The following is a 21,157-nucleotide window of genomic DNA, read 5'->3' as shown; positions in this document are numbered from 1 at the left end:
TAATAATAACATTCAAATGATTTAAACTGGCAAATGGAGGCTCTGAGATAAATCTAGAAAATTAATGTCTAGACAAAATATCCCTTTAAAAATAGGCATATTAACAATATTTATTAAGTAATTAGAAGTTGTTTATAAATATCCTCTAATCTCTGACTATTGTACAGGTTTAAATGGTACAGAAACATACTTTTGCTTCTTCTTGATGTATCTCACATTTTCTACTAACTCTATATTAAACAAACGTAGGTTTATACCAGTAAAAATCTAAGATCCTTGCCACTAAAGTGTAAACAACTAACTGTAGGTAAGCAAGCAGAGTTTAAGGGGAAGAGGTGGAGCAGCAGCGGTGGGTGGCAGTGACGATGAACACGATAACCACGTGCTCACTGTGTGCCAAGCACTGCTCTCAGGGGTTATTTCGTGTATTGTGTCATTTACAGTGCCTTCAAATTAACGCTGAGAAGTACATGCTATTATCCTAGTTTTATAGATGAGGAAACCCAGCTACAGAGCTGGGGTATCAACAAGGCCATATGACCCTAGAACATATGCTCTTAAACTACCACACACCCACTCTGCTTCCTTTAACTCAAGGTGGCAGGCTTATTTTGTACAGACGTAGGATTTATTTCATTTTTGAAACATATATGCATGAAGATGTACCATGTATGTGTGTGTGTGTGCGTGCGTGTACACACGCACGTGTGGGCATACACATATCAACAGACACTGTACAGACTAAGCCTACTATATGCTGTACATGAACTACATATATCTCTGGGAAAGACAGAAAAGGAAACTCTTTGGCACCTGGCACTGGAACACAAACAAGAGTTGAGGATACCACTGTCTGTGTCCCTAGCTTAAAGGGGTTTTCTAGGTCAGTATAGGATAGTCAGGTAGTGATATATTTGTGCTAAACGGCCCAGAGAACAAGAAATTAATCTCTAGAAACTGTATACTAACACGTCTATTGAAGGAAACAGTAATTCCAATAGACAATGAATAGAACTGTGTTCTACTTAAGTGTTACAAAGTCTGAAGAGCAACTTTCTAAGTATTATAGTAACCTACATTTTATGGAATTAAAAGAAAAAAATCTGAAATGTCTATAGGTATGTGTATATAAACAGAGTACTAGTTAAAATGCTGAAGGATCATGCTGAAATTCTAAAGATTTTCAACATAAAAAAGTTCTGCCTCTCCAATTATGCTAAAATACCAAATGTTTAAAAAAATTTAATATTTTTATAACTGAGGTAAATGTAGCTTTATAATCAAGGCTATACTACAAACTCTATAATTAAGGATGGATAGATTTTACAACAGTGACATGATATGAGCTAATACATGGGAAATGGCTATAAAATACTATAAAAACATTAATCTTTCCCATTTTAATAAGTAGCACATATATTATCTTGTAGCATTCTTTCTGGTAACTTAAGTTAAATACCTAAGGTGCAATGTTAATATTTCTGCTGGAAAGGACAAAAGTATATATAATTTTACCAAACTAAATAGTTCATATTTCATGTAAGAGTAAATATTTAAATTTATAGGGTTATTTGTTATGAAAAATCTTGCATTCAATATTCTGTAGTTTAAATTTGCATGCTATTTACTTGATCATGAAGGCAATTTGTTCATACAATGTTTAACTTGCTCATTTAACACAAGGAAATGTCAAAGGAATTCCCCATACATCTAATTTCCTTCGGACTCTCCTCAAAATGACACAAGAGATACAGTTGATGAAGAAAGCCAAATCCAAGGTATGTTTCCCACAGTGGGAAAGCAATACATCTCACACCTGCCCAAACACTTACCAAGGGGCTGGAAAGAGCGAACAGGACTCGTATCCCTGCTGCTCTCCCGGCTGGCTTCCCGGCTGCACCCTTGACTCACACTTGGTCGAGGAATACGACTGCTTCGGGCTGGTACGAAGCAACAGCAGCATAGAAGGGGAGTAAACAGGAAATAGGATGTGGATTTTCGATATTTTGGTTTTATTTTTTCTTTCTCAAAAACTAATCAATAAGTTAAGTTTTTCTAAGATTGAGAAGAAATGATTCTTGATGAAGCACTGCCAGGAATAGCATTAAAATTCTTGAATACAGTCTTCTAGTTTGTATAATTAGAAGTATAAAATAATATTTTACAAAAATAAAAAAGTTGTGAATAAAAAGATTAAAAATTTAAATGGATTATACTTTCAAGATGATATCTAATTCAATTTTTAACCTGCATTTCAATTCTCCTTGAATTGTAAGTTGTTTTCCTCTAACTTAGAAGTGCCTAAATTGATGTCTTTAATGCCACCAAAGCCTGAAATATAAAAGAAATTCAAGGTCCCCAGTTTTACACAGAAAACCTTACCCACTGAGAGCCTAGATGGACTGGCCTCTCTGCTACAGCCCTGGCTTCGCGGTATCTTGCTTCTCTTCTGTGCTGAGGCTAAATTGACCAGGACTCTTTGTACACCAGAGCTCACAGTAGACAGGGCTGTAGTGGTCAGAACTCTTCCTGGAGACCCAGATCGGCTGCCAGCTGAACACCAAACATACATACAAATGTTAAGATGTGAACTCCAAGAGAACTTGTTGAAAGGATAAAAATTCATGAAGTAAATCTGAGAAAATTATGACAGTGTGGCAAGTTCTAAGTACAAAGGAAATGGACTGAGGAAGATTTATATATAATTGTAACCTGGAAAAAAGGTACAGTTTATATACTAGGATTGAATGGTAAATCATGTAAAATATATTTTCAGTTTTGGGGTGGGGGTGTAAGATGCTATATTTAATGAGGACAACACTATACTGATTTTCAGAACACAAACAGTATAAAAGATTTCCAAAGAAATAACTTATCTGACAATACATTTCACATGGCTAAAGGTATATGTTAAAAACCTAGATATTGGGGGGGCGGGTATAGCTCAGTGGTAGAGTGCGTGTTAAGCACGCACAAGGTCCTGGGTTCAATCCCCAGCACCTACATTAAAAACAAACAAACAAATAAACCTAATCACCCCCCAAAACAAAACAAAAAAGCTATATATTAGAACTATACATTTAAAGGGAAACATAATTCTATTACCGTCATTTTTATTACTATGTATATTTTTAAATTTTTACAAAATTAAAGTTAAATGTTTACGAAATTGGGCAGGCTGAAAAAGCAGCTTGCTTTTTGCTATTTGCCTTCAAATACCCAAGGGGTCTTGGGTGGCCCGGGTCTGGGATATAGATGTACACTAAGAACAGAACAGGACTAGCAGGCAAATAAATGTCAAAGAAGTCAGACCCCTTCTAAACTAGTGATCTTCAGTCTTGGAAGACAGAATATATGTGGTCAGGAGACAAAGAGAGGGAGCTGGACAAAAATCTCAGAGATTGGGGCAATAGTTTAAAAAACAGTTAAGAAACATGGTTTTAAACTAGAATTGCACGCATTAGCTTTTAAGGGGATAAGCTCCCTGTCAATCAAAACATTTCATGTCTGCTTTGAAAGGGAAAACGATCTAGAGAACTCCAAGGTGTAATCTAACTTCAGATTCTGAATGGTAGCATTACAGAAAAGTTAAACTTGCACTTAAAGAAAACTTCATGAAAGCAACTTTCCTCTGGTGGGCATTTCTCCTAACTCATGGAGCAGTCACTGCTCAACCTGTATAATCTTAACCAATCACGCTTCACTTCCACAGAGTAAAGATTAAGGACTCACATGCCAATGGGGACAAGCAGGGAACGCCTATGAGGGGGGCATGCTGAGTGTAAGGCAGAGAGTGGTGACTCTGTAATTCCACTCAGCTCTGTCTTGAAGTAATATTGGCCTTTGGGGATTTTTAAAAAATGAAAGCTTTGACATTTCCTGATTTTTATCATGTTGTGTAGACCAAATAATACATGAATAGAGGCAGACTGGATGTGGTCCAAGGGCTGCTGATCTGTGACCCTTGCTACTGTTTTCTTGGCATGGTCTTACTGAATACAATTTAAACTCATGCTTAACTCCTAAACTTTAACAGCACACAAAATGAAACTCATCTTCCACTGGTTATAGCAATACTGTAAAATAAAGCAGTGTTTCTGATGAAATTAACAACTTACTATTTGAGTAGAAAGAATTCTAAATTATTGTAGGGAAATTATACATGTTCACTGTAAAATGATGGCTCATTTACACTGTTTCATGATGCTCCAGGTGAAGAATCTTTACATCAGGTATCTTTCAGTTATAACCTTAAGGATACTTACAAGGCACCTATTTTCTCCATGCAGTGTCTAAACTAAACATACACACCAAAACATCCAAACACCCAACATGCCACAAACTTACAATGCACGATAAGCTGATGGAATATTTTATGGGAACACTTGCAACAATATAAAAAGTATAAATAATGAACTGAATACAATACATACAATATGTTATTCTGTTAAAACTAATGTAAATTTAGGGAGTGGAGGTGTTGGCAGGAGACTGGAGAATTCCTTGAAATGTGGATCTATTCAGCAGAGAGAAAACATGCAGTACAGAAGCAGAGTAACCACTCCACCTATTCTAGATTCATTAAATTTATCAAAATTATGCAAGGTGACTCCCTATATATTTAGATTCATTCATACCCTCTCCTAGGAAATAAAACTGGCAGTGTTAATCATTACCCTCTCATCTCCAATGCCCACCCTCACCAACAGTGTGATAATTCCAGTGCTTACAACCCATTTTGGAATTATTTACACTTAGAAGAAAAAATATCAAGGCTCTTTCCCCAGCAAAGAACTACCAAGGTTAATTATTTCCTCTAAGAAAACCACAGAGTTGATGAAAAAGAATATGATGTACCTAGAAAATAGAATGCTAGTAGAAAATACTCTAATTTGCAAAATTTGGAATTAGATACTAAATTTCTCTTGCAGTGTCTAAAGTTTTCAGACTATCATTTACACTTTTTAGTGAGATATTTTCAAGGCATTGCTAAAGTTCCTTTGTTTTTGAATGTTTACACCTGTGGGAGCAACTTGGGTAGTTTTAAAAAACCAGGGCTTTGGTAATAAATAAGGACAGGCAAAGAAAAATCAGCAGCAGCAAATTTTGCCCCAATGTGGCTACAAAATGATAGAATATTAAATGTTAAGAATTTCTGCTGAATAGAACCCATTCTTGATAATGAAAATAGGTGATTGAACGATAGATGCACACATAAAGTCTATAGATTCTTACCACCAATGGTATTAGCAGATTGTGATCCTGAACAAGTGTAAAGGCAGAATTAGGGTAAGGGTTATAATCCACGAAGAGGGAAGGAGCAGATTTAAAATGGATGCCAGATGGAAATAAGAAAGCTTTCGTCAGTTCTTAGAAAATAAAAAACCCTCAAGCAAAATAAGCAAACTTTAAAAAAATCCCAAAACCATTGATGTCTGTAACAAAAGCAGAACATTTAATAGTTTTTACAGCTGATAAACAAAAATAGGACACTTATGTACAAAGCAGATGAAATGAAGTTGCAAAAGTAAATGTAAATTCTTCAGCTTTTCTTCTGACAGCCTAAAATCTAAATAATTAAATGTTTAAAATTTTTATTATTTAAACATTTAATTTAAAACTATAAGTAAGAACTACAACATTGTCTAGCTGAAGAAAAATTACATGAAAAAGCTACAGATTTCATCTTTCTTAAGACATACAGGAAAAAAACAGAGGGGTGGGGGGTGGGGAGACAAAATTTCTGACAGGCTGTACAATCATTTGTACATAATCAGTCACTACCAACAACAAAAGACATAATCCTTATATAAATACAAATCTGGAAGTCTCTCCATTGGGTCTGCTTTTATTGATTTTGGTTAGCCATCAGAACACACCTGCTTTGACCCAAGAGATTTTTTCCCCCCTAAATGGTGATATAAAAATATGGTAAGACCATGCAAACCCTAATGAATTACTTCACAACAAAGTGAAGATGGAGATCACAGCAAAATTTCTATGCAAAAATGTTGTAAAGAAACTTGCATCAAATTATACAGGGCCACGATATCTTTTTTCAAAAGAATTCGAAATGGAACAAACAGTCACTCAAGTAAATAAGCAAGCAAATGAACAAAAACCTCACCAATATGATATAAAAGTTTAGTAAGTTTTTTAGTGGGAAGGTCTTTTGATCTTAACATTCTACTAGATCTAAAAAGCCTATCATATTCTCATGCTCTAGAAGAGGATTTGAAGTACTGTAGATTGGGTTCCAAAGTGAAAAACCAAATGTAAAAAAAATTATTCTATATTCTCTTGAAGTGATCAGTAGTTATAATGCAATTAAAAGGGAGGTTCTTAAGTAACATACTAAAAACCCATACACAAATTACTTTGAATCTCTGCCAAGAGTTCAGTCTTAGTATTACTTTAGAAGAGAACTAAATAAAATATCTCACATAAAATTAAGTTTTATTCTTAAGATACTGGATACAGTTTTTGGTTGCTACCTTTATTTTTCTTTATGCTTCAAATTTCCTAACTTCACCATTATTTTATTTCCTGAAGGCCTTAAGAATAACAAGGTTCAGAGAAGTATACAACAGGAGTATAAAATCCAGTTGACATTAGATTAAGAATAACAAGGAGAACAATTTTATCAGCTAAAATATGTAGCATGTACTCTGGGCTTAGGCAAATACATATAATCTCATCTTCACAATAATCCTGTAAGATTATCCTCTTCATTTTACTGGTTATAGAAGAAGTATACAGGAATGCAGCAATTTTAAATAACCTGGCAGAGCCAAGATTCAAATCTGGGCAGTATGGCTCCAGAGCCTATGATCTAAATAAATCAGTACTTTTCAGACCTTATTGTAACATAATTCACTTAGTGATCTGTTAAAGACTGAATTCAGTAGATCTGCGGTGGCATGAGATTGTGCATTTCCCAGGTGATGCTGAGGCTGGTCTGGGTACCACATTTGGAGTAGCAAGGCTCTAAACTACTACGCTACACCACTGAAGATTAAGTTACTTTAAACACTTACTCTAAAAACACACATGATCAAGGAAGAACGTGATATGATCTATTCCTAATTTGGTTGGGAGAAGAGTCCTTTTATCCAGAGAGCATTTGCCATTTTTCCCATTTGTAAATAATCCTCAATTTGCAAATCAATTTTACTGAGCATTTCTGCTTATTTTTAGGACTCCTGTTGAGTGCTCTCATCAATACTCTGCCTGGGATTTTTGACTTTGGAAAGAAGAGAATCTGCCAGGGTGACTGTATCTAATCACCACCCTAGCATTCTCTAAGCCCAGCTCTTTCCCCTGATTCCAAGATTCAGGAATCAAGTTAAAAAACAGACAAGCAGGGTGTCTGTATCCTGATAAATCACCTAAACAACAGCGGAAAATACCTACATCTAATTCTTTCCAAAATGGCCAAGTATATAGACAATTACCTCCCTAGAAAAGAATTCCTGTTTTAAGAGATAAGTGCTAATGAAAATCTCTTGATAAAGAAGGAATGGGAACAAACTCTTTTAAATTAATTATGCCATAAGTGTATGTATTATTCTGGAACATATAGGAATGGATCATTCATTTTACCTAGGCTCCAAAATTGTGCTTTTTAATAATTGTGCTTACGAGAAAGTCAGCTTCCAATAAAATTGCAAAAATACACGTCTTAAATTTAACAATAAATATAACACAACTTGTCACTTCCATTTATGTTTATTCTCTATGAATCAATACCTGCCAAAAATGCTAACTATACTCTAACAGATTTTTGTGAGGATACAAAGATATCACATATCTGTCCTTGAATAGCATTAGCTAGATGCAACCAGATTTGATGTTTATCTATGGCAATTATTTGGCCCCTAAAAAGCACAATTTTCCACATTTGCAAGTTTCTGAGTAGACTGTGAAAACCTTAATGCTAAAAGATTTGTGCTATTAAAAATATCTCCATGCAAAAGTTTCTACAGCAGATGAAGTTTTTCTGTCTAAGTGGCAAATATCAATGATGCAGCCCTAATAACACACCAAAGACAAGACAACACCCACTCCAAAAATTCCAAAACATGCACAACAACTGACCCAAAACATTGAAAAAAAGATACCTTCATTTTTGTCAGGTGATGATGAACCTAAAGCACAGAACAAGAACTCAGTATGTGGCTTGTCTTTTTTGAAATTAGCTTTGTCTTTTTCCACTGGTCAAGCTCCTGATACAGTAACGCACAAGTAACACACTTTCCCTAACAACTTAGAAGTACAGGAGAAATGATAGGCCATACGTACGCTGTGACTGAGACACCATTTTTGTTCGACTTCTTCCTCTGGAATCTGTCTTCGCATTTCCCATACCAGCAAGTGGCGCTGAAAGTTTTGCTCTCACTCGGCCTAAAGAATAAAATTATTAACATAATTAAAGACATTTTCCCATAATAATATCAAGTAATGAAGAAAAGATCTCACTATAATTTTCTAATTGGGTGTGTTTTTTAAGTATTGTTAAATTCTGTAATAATGTATAATCTTCACTTACAGATTATAGTTGCCTTAAAATTAAAAAAAAAAATACATACTGCTTTTTATGTGTCACCCTATAAGCTAACTTTCCTTTAAGGGTAAGAATAAAGTCAAACTAAAAGATCTCCATTCTTAGTTTGATATAATTAGTCCACTAAAGTAGAATTATAAATACGGTAATTACCACAGGCATGCACTTGCTCTTAGTTGGTAGTTCCAATTCTAAAATTTCAGTTTTCATGAAATTTAATTTACTCTCAAATCCAGCCTACAGTTTAAAATATAAGCCTAATCTTAGAAACAACAACCCATACAATCTTTTTGACTGACAATGTACTTCCAAAGGGATTAGGGAGAAGATACAATATGAGGTAAAATATCTCATCTTTTCATCCTGGACTAAACATCAGATTACTACAGATGTACACGGACAAGTTTACTATTCTCTTTCCTTAGCCAACAAAATAATTATAATGACAAAATTATTTGAAGAAATACCAATCACAGAACTGGCACTTTTCTGCATGCATTTCCTTCTTTAGCTTCACACTCCATTCCTTTCTTCTCTACCACTACCTCATGCCCCTCCACGAAACCAAGTCACAAAGACCTGTTTCTAGAGCTCCTGAACAAAAGGAGACAATGCTTGTCAAAGTGCTTAAACAAACTGTCTTTAGAAAAAAACCAAAGTATATTACTAGCAGCTACTTTAGTGTTCTCAAGCAACAGTCTCAACCGCTATCAAATCAGAACCAAGACCAAACTTCATCACAAAGGGCTCAGAATCCTTTCCAGTTAAAAGGGGCAAAGTGTAGGGCAATCACAATATAAAGGCTAGCCTCATACAGCCATATAAAATATGAAGAAATATACCGAAGAGTAAGAAGAAATTACAAAATCAAGAAACGAGTGAGGGAAGATAAGAGAATAATTAAGAACAAAAAATAAAACAGAAGCAAAATGAGAAGTCTAGCTGGCAGAGTGCTAGCATTCTATCAACTTCCTCCAGGCCCCCAGTGAGCCCACAGTTCAGGACTTCTACCCTTCTACAGAGTCTGTTTAGAGCAGGACACAAAGTTCTCTTGAATAAGAAGTAAAACAGACAGAATTCTTCTTTTTGAAATGGAGAATGTACCCAACAAAGTAATTAGGATAAATTAAAGATTTTGATACTACCATTCTAAACTACAATGCCACAGTGCCAGAAACCATTTTTATAGAGTACTCTAATTTAAAACTTAAAATACAAAAACATTTCAAATATATCAGAGTAAATATGAGACCTTCAAAATGTTAAATCTAGTTGGTTTTGTATCGCAAGAAAATGTCATCCATGTAAAACTTCCAAGAAAAAAAAAATTTCATATCAGAGGTTTAAATAATACAGCCTTTAGGCAGGATAAATATAAAAATGGGATTTTTTTTTCTTTCTACAAATACAAAAGTAATAAATAATAATTTTTAAAGGTAAACTGGCTCAGTAAAATAAAATATTTTATCTAGCGAGTTTTTTCTAATCCCAAGTGCAAATCATATACGCAATTCCCCAGTCACTGATTCAAAATCAAAGATACATTTAAAACCTGACTAAATAAGTGCATTTAAATGCCAATGACATTTAAACTCCAATGATAAAGCAATGGTGCATGCTCTCCCAAAGTATAAATGAATTGGCATAAATTAAAAAATAGAAACACAAAACAAAAGCATTAATGTTTACAGGAAAAAAACCCTACGTACTAATTTTATATTAGACATTATTAAACACATTGAGCAATTACGTTTTTCCAGCATGAGATGATCCAAGATATAAAGCAAAACTCCAGGATGAAGGATTAAAAAAACAAAAATAACCCACATGTATAAATAACACAACCAAACATAAAATGGAGAAGCTACCACAGCTGGCAAATTATACAGATTTGCAAAGAAATTAGCCTATTTTAGTTTCAAATATTTAATTCCTACTAACGAAAATATTAATGTAGAGATACTTGTGTTACTAGCAAAATGTATAATTCTTACCATCTTCAGATGCTGTTCCTAAATAAGAGAAATAAAACAATAAAATAACATTTCAACAAAATCTGCCAATGCTAATGATAAGAACTTCCTTGCATCTCCCACCCAAGACGAAAACAAAAGGGCAAAAAGAAAAAATATCTTCTAGTCTCATAGCCTTAAATTAACTTTTAAAAGGTTCATTTTGAGGTAAAACAAAATTTGAGGTAACCTAATGACCCACAGCACCCAAAAAGGTTAAAACTAGACAACTGAAAATAGCAAAATTCTATAACAAAGATTTTTATATGTTGTATTTCATACTTCAGATTTTAAGTAGTGAAAAAAAATTAGAGAAATTAATCACTCAAGATGCAACTCTGTCATGACTCCTCAAATGAAGATTTTTACAGCTCTCTTCAGTGTAATACTTTCTGCGCATTTCCAGATGGTAGTTTAGAAAATCTAAATGACAAACCAGGAACCAAATGCATGACCCAGGCCTCATTAACCCAGCATTTTCATCAAAGCATTACAAAGATCTATTGATCCATCAATATTCAAAATCATATGTGTTCTCTCAGATATCAGTGGAAACTGGCAAAAATAATCAAGTATAAATGTCTTAACTCACTATTACTATAAAAGCAATAACGTGTGTGTGTGTGTGTGTATGTTCGATGTTTTAAAAACACAGGATTAAATTAAACATCAGTGAGAGTCACAAAAAATGTAACAAAGGTGATTCTTCAAATAGGCTGATGTTTCTGACCCAAACAAGAAAAAATTTTTATCTGGAAAATGAGAATAATCTGTCTTTGAATGATCCAGAATCTCAGTGTTAGAAGTGATATCGAACAGGTCTGAAATATAAAAACTATTCCTTGATGGGCTTTATTTCATTTAATAATTTCTTAACTTTATGAAATACACTAAATATACAGAGAAGCACAGAGACTCATTATAAGTAACACTCATTGCCTAACCCAAGATTAAATAAATCTTCCATTTCATCAGAAAGGAAGATACACCAATTTCAGAGTTTACGTAATAACTGACAGAAAAACGTACAGTTTTCCATTCTCCCTACATCACATACTATGACTTACAGGTTCAGGATCTTCTCACAAGTTCTTAAAAAAAAAGCTCAACATTATAGTACCTGATGCAGTGAAGGCAAAGTGTGAGTAATATGTGGTCTAACATTAGACCAAAAATACCATACAGATAAAAAATACCATATTGGATGAAGCAACTAGATAAACTAAATACTGAATTAAAAAGGCAAAGCTTAAAGTAAGTTCAATTTTGATTAAATGTTCATTTAAAGCTTAAAAAAACAGCATCTGCAACTTGCATTTCATTTTCATAAATAACCATATGAATCTGTAAAACATGTCATTTGTCTCTCTCTGTTATCAGCTGGTAAACTAGAGAGCTGAATCAAATGACTTATGAGATTCTTTTCCATTCTTCTGAATCTAGTATTTCAGAGACAGACTTAAGAAATCAAGAATATTCTAAAAGCTCAGGTAAAAATATTTAAGTTAATTGACTCTACTTACAACAAACAGCAACCTAACACTTGAGTAAACTGGAAAACCCAAAAACAGAGATGCTTAACCCAAAATTCAGAGAATTATGCAGCCATTTTCACATTAAGACTGCTGCTATTAAATAAGCAGTTTATTTTCAGAAACAAAGAGAATGAACAAAGATATTACACTGAATCCAAGAGCCACAAAAAGTTTCAGCAGTAGAATTAGAAAAGGAAGTTCTTACCATCCATTTTGTCAGAAGTATCCTCTTTGATGAAAGAGCAAGCAAAGAACAGAAGAAAACTTAGTTATATTAGAAAAAAAAATTATTATCCCTAGAAAACATTATTTTTAAGAAGACAGAATTCATAGCACAGACATATATATGAAGTCTGTTTTCACCTACAACATACTAGGAAGCTAAACAAGACCAAAAAAAAAAAAAAAAAAAAAAAGAACTGAATTGATGAGTCTGATTTTCAGCAGCCTAGGGAAGGTAGAGAAGTCCAGGTCCCAATCTTGGACCCTGCCCCATCAGGTACACCCAAGCTTGAGTCTGTGGAGTTTTTCCTAATCTAAGAGTCACCCTGCCTTGCCTCCTCTGTAGGCAAGAGGACACCCTCAAATTAGCTCTCTCATCACTATCCTGTCTGCTGCCTTGTTGCTTCCCCACCCCACTCTTAATACTTTCAGTCCCTGGAAGACCTGAAATCTGGATAAATCTAACAACTCAATTTCTCTACCCCACTGCTGTAGGTGCCTCAATAAAGAAAATTATAAAATCACAAAGTCATGCATACTGGCACTACTAGAAACTGGGGTCATTATAAGGCTTGGCCTTAGTGACTGTGCGAAAAGTGTTAACCTACCAGGCTTGATGTCACTCTTAAGAAGAACCTACCTATGGGGCTGGCTCTTGGCTGGCCTTTGGAATTTAGTTTTGGATCCTGCTTATATCAAAGATAAGGTTATTGTGTGTGTGTGAGTGTGTGTGTTGTGGGCAGGGGGGAGGGGAGTATTAAATGCTACTATACCAACTTGCCTAGACCACTTTGCAAACACTGTGACTTATGGTGAACACCTGCTATCTTTTTCCGAGTATGGAATTCTGGTAGTTGTGGCTGGTTGTGTGGCAGGGTGCCGACATAACTACCTCCTTTCTACCCTCCTTCACCCTGGACTCAGAGTCTTAAGTGAGCTTTTCTGCGCAGAAACATTGCGCACAGGCTCTGCATTCATTGCAGGAGGAAGAAGCATGTTCTGTGTAGTCCTTCATTTTCACCTTTAGGAGGGATGACTTTGCAAGCCTGTGTGTGAACCTCCAGACTACCCGATGGGTCGTTTCCCTTGCTGATCCTGCTGTGTCCTTCTGCTATAAAAACCTCAGCCATGAGTACAGCTGAGTCCTGCTAGTTCTTCTGGCGAGTCTCCAAACGTGTGGGTGGGTTGCAGCAGGAAGCCCTGAAGAGTGCTCCTCCTCTTGTGCCCCTTCAAAGGCTGTTCTAAACCTCAAGGCCCCTCTCCGATGCCCTTTTTATTAACACATGATCCTGACTCTGACTCCTCAGGAAGTCACAACAACCTCCTGATGACATGTCTCAATGCCAACCCAGCCAAAATAGATCTGAATCTACCTCCTTTATCTCCATCCCTTCTACCTCAGTGAAATTGATGACCCATCCATATCCAAAGCTACCTCCCCAGCTATACTCTGTACATCCCATTCCTCATGCCTCTCACGAACTCTGGCCATAAACTATTTCCTCTCATTCTAGCATTTTAAATTTTCCCTTCTCCACTGACTCTACTACCTTGGGATAGAAACATATTTAACTCCTCCAACCTTAAAAAACAAAAAGTTCATTAACCTTTAACTACAGATAATTCCTACAATGTTCTTTCATCTCTTCTTGACTGTTAAGCATAGGAGTAATTTACACAGATTCTCCTCCCAATTTCTTCTGTAATCAACTGATATCTCTGGTTTCTGTCCACATGACACCACTGAAACCACTTATTTTCATTTCCATTTAAGCATGCCTAGCTGTTGAGAACAAATATTCCTAAATATGCATAGCTGTACCAAGGTTTCCTTAACACTAATTCCTGTCTCTCATCACACCAAGCTTCCTCTTTAGGATAAAGTTTTAAAGGGTAAACTCATGATATCCCTGCTGCCAAAGGACTCAGTAGTTCAATGGAGGAAAAACTCAGTGGCAACTGCTTTAAGTAATGTATTCAGTTTTAATACTGAAAGATTACAGTAAAAACAATTCTCTAATGACTTCCAAATCTACTCTCAAGCACAGATCTCTCCCCTGAGTTCTATGCCACTATATCACAATGCTACTATACGTATCTCTTTCTCACTATACCACTGTGCCTCTGGAATACCTCTAGTTTCATGTCTCAGAGACTACAAACTCAAAATGCATAAAAGTCAAAAACCTTTTAGCTGCTTATCCTTTAGCACCCTACCAATAGACTGACAGACTCTGAATACATAAGCATGTATCTCTGGATCCATAAATGTTCAGCCATGATAAGCAAGGCTCAAAGTAGAAGAAAACAAAGAACACGTATGTCACATCTGTATAAGAAAGTTGGGAGGTGGACAGAAAGAGAGATGGACAGAAAGAGAGATAGACAGGGAGGGAGGGAAGGAGAGAAGGAGAGAGGGAGAAAGAGAGAAAGAGAAACAAACAGAAGAAGACATAGAAGTAGAATGAGAAAATCTATCATCTAAGCCCTGGAAAGAGCAGCAGGCTAGTATTATTGCTCCTGAGTCTGAACCTGGGCTAGATGAAGAAAGAGGACAGAGGGACACCTTGCCCTTCTGTATTGAAGCAAACATGCCAATCAAATCTTAAATAACCAAAAGAAACAAATTAAGTCAATCTCAAGATACTGTTACGGCTTTCTCATGACGGGGAAAAAAAGGCTACAAATGGCTTTGTAGTTCATATTAGAACATATTAAATTCAGTATTTCTTCTGGTACTAAAAAATAACAGATATTAAACACAATATTTTATTTTTAAGACTCAGGATCAATAAGTTTTATTTTTATCTGTTTTCCTTTTTTTCCCCCACTTAAAAAAATCTAAGTATATTTCATGCACCATAAAATCCACTCTTTTATAGTATACAACTCAGTGTTTTTAATATACTCACAAGATTGCACAACCCACATAAATAGCTAATTCCAGAACATTTCCATTGCCCCCAAAAGAAATCTTGTACCCAGTGATGTCATCCCGTTCCCCCGACTCCCAATCCCTGGCAGAACACAAACTACTAATTTACTTTGTTTCTTGTGGCTTCACCTATTCTACACATTTCATATAAATGAAATCATACAATATGCGGCTGTTTGTGTCTAACTTTAATAATGTTTTCAAGGCCCACCCACCTCATGGCAAGCATTAGTACTTCATTTTTATGTAATGTTCTCTTCTTTACGGCTGAGGAATACTCCATTCCACCGTATGCACACACCTGTTTAACCATTCACCAGTTGATGTACATTTGGGTTGTTTCCACTTTTTGGCTATTATGAATAACATTGCTATGAACATTCATGTACATGTTCTTATGAGAACATATGTGTCATATGTCTTGGGTACACAGCTAGGAGAGGAACTGCTGGGTCACATGGTAACTATGTTTTGCCTTTTGAGAAACTGTCAAACTGTTCCCATAGTGGCTCCAGTCACACTCCTCCAGCAGTGTATGAGGGTTTCAATTCCCCCGTAACCTTGCCAGCATCTGTTACCATCCATCTTTTTGATAACAGCCATCCTGGTGGGTGTGAGGTATCTCACTGTGCTTTTGATTTGCATTTCCCTGGTGACTAATGATTTTGAGCATCTTTTCATGTGCTTCCATTGGCAATTTATATATTGTCTTTAGAGAAATGTCTATTCAAATCCTTTGCCTATCTTTAAATCAAATGTCCTCTTATTCACTAAGTTATAAGAGTTCTTTTATATATTTGAGATATAAGTCCCTAATCAGATATGTGATTTGCAAATGTTCTCTCTCATTTTATGTGTTGCCTTTTCACTTTATTTGATGGCGCCTTTTGAAGCACAGTTTTTAATTTTGATGAGGTCCAATTTATCTAGCTTTTCTTTGGTTGCTTGAGTGTTTGGTGTATTATCTAAAAAAATACTGCCTCATTCAAGGTCACAAAGATTTATACCTGTGTTTTCTTCAAGAGTTTTATGAAATGACTATAACTCAATAAAAAAAAAGTAAAAAAAAAAAAAAGAGTTTTATGGATTTTTTTCTTAGATTTGGGTCTTTGATCCATTTTGAGTTAATTTTGGGGGTATGGTATGAGGTAGGGTCCAAACTGATTTCTTGGCATGTGGCTGTTCCAGTTGCTCCATTATCATCTGTTGAAAACAATTCTTTCCCTACTGCATCGTCTTGGCATCCTTGTTGAAAATCAACTGATCATAAATATATGGGTTTATATCTGGACTCTCAATTCTATTACACTGGTCTATATGTCTGTCTTTATGCCAGTACCACCTAGATTTAATTACTGTAGCTTTGAAGTTCTGTTTTGAAATTGGGAAATCTGAGTCCATCAAGTTTGTTCTTCTTTTTCATGATTCCTTCTTCTATTCTGGGTCCTTTGCATTTGCATATGGATTTTAGGACCAGTTTGCCAATTTCTATAAAAAGGTAGCTGGACTTTTGAAAGGGATTACATTGAAACTGTAGGTCAATTTCCTATCTTAATAATGTATGTCTTTAAAGAACCTGGGTGTCTTTCCATTTATTTAGATCTTCTTTCATTTCTTTTAACAATGTGTTGTAGTTTTCAGGGTACAAGTGTGAAATAAAACATATATACACCTCCAGTTCCTGGCACAGACCTCCTAAAATCCCGATTGATTTCTTAAGTGATAAGAGCACTAGGAGTACCTCTTGCTCTGATATTTGCCCTTTGACCTTGGTACCTGACAGAGCTCCTAAATCCCCTGGAACTTCCTGGGTGACAGGAGTGTTCTGGGCCTAATGAGGTCATTCCTGGTGGGCTCCAGGACAGCTTCAGAATGGGGGGTGGTCACCAGAAAGATGAAACCATGATTAGAAACCTGGAATTTTTAGCCCCATCTCCCATTCTCTGGGAAGGGGAGTGGGGTTGGAGATTGAGTTAATGAAATTATAACTACGTGATAAAGCCTCGGCAGAAACACCAGAAGTACAAGATTCAGAGAGTTTCGGGGTTGTTGAACACACCCACACGCTGGAAGGGTGGCACACTCCAACTCCACAGGAACAGAAGCTCTTGGGCTTGGGACCCTTCTGGACCTTGCCCCCTGTATTTCTTCATCTGGCTGTTCTTTCATACTCTTTAATACCCTTTGTAATAAACCAGTAATCTGTAAGTGGACAGTTTTCTCAAGTTCTGTGAATTAGCAGTTCTAGCAAAGTTCTAGCAAATTAATTGACCCCAAGGAGCGGGGCTAGGAACCCTCTGATTTATAGCCAGTTGGTCAGAAACACAGGTAACAACCTGGACTTGTAACTGATGTCCGAAGTGAGGATGGAGAGTCTTAACAGACTGAACTCTAAACTTGGGAGGTGGGTGCTAACTATGGTTAGTGTCAGAATTGAATTGAATTTTAGGACACCCAGCTATTGTCAGAAAATTGCTTGGTGTGAAAAAGCCACACATCTGGTGTCAGCAGCATCATGTGTGTGAGAGTAAAGGAGAAAAACCAGAGTGGTTTTTCCTAGAGAAGTCTTAATACTTCTTTTGTTACATTGATTCCTAAGTATTTTATTCTTTTTGATACTATTGTGACTGGAATTGTTTTCTTACTTTCATTTTCTGATTGTTCATTGCTAGCACTTAGAAATACAATTGATTTCTGTAAACTGATCTTGCCTTCTGTAACCCTGATGAACTTGTTAATAATCTCTAATAGTTTCTTTGTTAATTCCTTAGGATTTTCTATATATATGATTAAGTTTTCTGCAAACAGTTTTACTTCTTTCCCGATCTGGATACCTTTTATTTCTTTTTCTTGCCTAACTGACCTGGCTAGAACCTCCATGATAATGTGACTAGGAAGGACAAGAGTGGACATCCTTATCTTGTTTCTGATTTGGGGGGAAAGCATCCAGTCTTTCATCATTATGTATACACTAGCTGAGGATTTTTCATAGATGTTCTTTATCAGGTTCAGAAAGTTCTCTTCTATCCTTAGTCTGTTGAGTATTGTTTTTTTTAACATGAAATGGTGTTGTAACTTGTCAAATGCCTTTTCTCTATCTATTGAGGTGATCATCTGACTCTTGCCCTTTATTCTATTAATATGGTAAATTATACTGAGTGATTTTCATTATACTGAAATAACGCTGCATTCCTAGTAGGGTAATGTTTCTAATACAGAAAAGTTTTATAAAAAATTAAAAGCATTGTAATGTGTAAGAGGTTTTATTTTGGGTGATATGAATGTTTTAGAACCAGAAAGAAGTGGTGCTTGCACAACACTATGAATATACTGAATGCCACTGAACTGTTCATTTTAAAATGGTTAGTTTTTAGATTATGAATTTCACCTCAATAAATTATATAAATTAAAAAAAATTAAAAGCACTAATTAACCCACTGTTGACATCTTTGTCCAGTCCTTTATATATGCATGATTTCATACCAAATGCTGAAATCATCACACATTGGTACACCGTATCATTTGATCTTTCCTAAAAATATAACTTGTTAATGGCTGCAGAGTATATATAAGAATTATACCATAACTTAATCATTCCCCCATTGCTACACATCAAGGATTTGAATCTAATAACATCTATTAATAGAAAAATGTAATATTTTAAAAATTTCTTGATACAATTATATAGAAACACTGGATTACTGGCTCAAAACTCTGAACATTTTTAAAAAGCTTCATGGGTATTACTAAAATGCCTCTTAGATAAAGTGTTCCATGATTACCTGACACCAGCACTTTTTAACCACATTCTTTATCAATAGTTGGTAACTATTGTTATCAACTTATTGGTATTAACCATTAAGTTAATATTAACATTAACTTTCATGTTATATTTACTGGTCTTTCAATTTGCATTTGTTTGATTACAACTGAGATTCAACATCTGATGTTCTGGGGACAATTCTGAAGTATGCTTTTTGTGATATATGTATAATTTTTCCTATAAAATAAACTCATCTGTTTGTTCATAGACATAAAAATACTTCCTGATATTTTAGCTTTTCTTGAAATATGCAGCAAAACCTTTTTAACCTTTTAGTTTTCAGCCACTTGATTTTATAGTTTCACACTTAAGATTTCAATCTGAGGGACTTTTCCCTTATGTTTTTTGGCTTTTATGCTTAAGAATTCCTTCTCCAACCTGAGATTAGATGAATACTCAGCTACTATGCTTTCATCAAGTTGCTTTGTGTTTTTGGTCTACTTTTTAGCCATCTGGAATACATTTTTATATGGTGTGGAATATGGTTCTAACTTGATTTTGTACCAGATTGTAAGCCACATGTCTCAACACCACTTTCTGAGTAACTTATCCTTTCCTCAATGCAGCTGAGCCAACTTTATTTATCATGTGCTATGTTCATACCTAGAATTTTTGCACTTCTTACTGTGTTCCAATGATGTATCTGCCTGCCTACTGTTCCACCAGTAGTACCCAAGAGAAAGAAAAATGAAGCACAAAACAGAGATAAGTAATATGGATAACTAACCTCAAACTTTTAAGGTTGATGGATATAAAAAAACTCTGAATAATTTTGGGAATGTTATGTTTAGGCTTTGACTATGATTAAGCTTTGCAGTTTTCCCAGATCCCCAAAAGGCTTTAACTTCTTGGTCAAGGAACAGAGGTAGGAGAAAGAGAACAGAAAGCTGGGGACAAGACCAATGCCCTGCCCAAACTCCCTTAGGAATCAGAAGCTGGATGTGGCAGCAGTGAAGAACTGTGGGAGTACCACAGGCTAATCATGGAATCCAGAATTGTCCTTTGATTAAGATGATGAGGAGGACAACAGGGAAAAAAGTGGAAACAAGGGAGTTTAGATACCTGCGAATGACATTCCAAGTACAGAATCATTAAAACATATGGACTATCCTTGGCTAGCAAGAACGAATTAGAAATGATAAAAATATCACCATCATCATTCACTGAAACTGATGATGGTTCACTGAGACCACGGAAAAAACACTGTACCATTTTCCACAAGCAGCTGTCTTACCTAGTGATGCATAGGAACCTGCATTCAGGGCCCCTGCACCTAACCGCCCACTTCGCACTGCCTGCCCAGCAGCATGATGTGCCTTGGCGCCAGCAGCAGCGTTCACATCAATGTCACTTCGGGAACGCTGTAGGCTTCCTGGAAGGGAACTGGCTTTGCTGCTGCCCGCTGATACTGTGGAACACAAAGCAAAGGTAACTTATATAAAACACTGCAAACAGTATAAAAATTATATAAACTTGAAACCACTATCCATGATGACAAATGGTCAAAAGGGAAGTAGTAGACAAATGGATACTAGAGAAAGTACTTCATAGTATTTTAAAAACAGAATGCCTTCGTTTCAATGCTGTCACAACTAAATCTTCTTGGACAGTTTTCTCAATATTTCTCTGCCTCATTTTCCCCTCCATAAAATGGGAAAATAACTACACACTGTAAAATTCATAGGACTGTTCTGTAGATGAAGAGATGATGTTTATGACATGAAAATGAGGCACTATACAAAATAAATAGATGACAGTGGTAAAATTTTTTTTATCTATGAGAATAATGCAGGGAGAACTAGGCTGGGAGTAGGATTATTCAGAAAATAATGCAGGTTCTGCCACTCTTAGACAATGCAAATTAAGTCACTAAATTCCTGGCCTTAGTTTTTCAGTTTTAAAAATGAGGAGTTTTAACTTAAACTATGAGTGATGACCCATTAATAGGCTGTGAAATCAACTGAGTGGGTCATGACAGCATTTTAAAGAAATGAAACCCAACAGAAAACAAAGTGCACATCACAAGTAAGGGGAAGCAGGCGTCCTGGAACTCCAGCTTATACTATA

At 35.6% G+C, this 21,157-nt stretch overlaps 1 protein-coding gene across 45 annotated transcripts in view; it reads right to left on the bottom strand.

Moving 5' to 3' along the window:
• CLASP2 (cytoplasmic linker associated protein 2) overlaps positions 1-21,157 on the bottom strand; it is a 153,414-nt gene that overhangs the window by 46,557 nt on the left and 85,700 nt on the right. For 17 of the 45 annotated variants that reach the window (XM_032459324.1, XM_032459305.1, XM_032459315.1 and 14 more), the window contains exons 18-23: positions 20,325-20,498; positions 12,316-12,339; positions 10,558-10,575; positions 8,302-8,403; positions 2,383-2,553; positions 1,833-1,940 (exon numbers count right to left, since the gene is read on the bottom strand). In XM_032459324.1, the coding sequence (XP_032315215.1) occupies positions 1,833-1,940; positions 2,383-2,553; positions 8,302-8,403; positions 10,558-10,575; positions 12,316-12,339; positions 20,325-20,498 (597 nt within the window). Of the gene's footprint in view, positions 1-1,832; positions 1,941-2,382; positions 2,554-5,235; positions 5,263-8,120; positions 8,148-8,301; positions 8,404-10,557; positions 10,576-12,315; positions 12,340-20,324; positions 20,499-21,157 lie in introns of all 45 variants that reach the window. The other 28 variants (XM_032459297.1, XM_032459299.1, XM_032459306.1 and 25 more) reach the window with 5 other exon arrangements.

The sequence above is a fragment of the Camelus ferus genome, chromosome 17, assembly GCF_009834535.1.
Source record: "Camelus ferus isolate YT-003-E chromosome 17, BCGSAC_Cfer_1.0, whole genome shotgun sequence".
In the NCBI taxonomy this organism is placed as follows: Eukaryota; Metazoa; Chordata; class Mammalia; order Artiodactyla; family Camelidae; genus Camelus; species Camelus ferus.
This window is presented reverse-complemented; position numbering and strand designations above follow the sequence as displayed.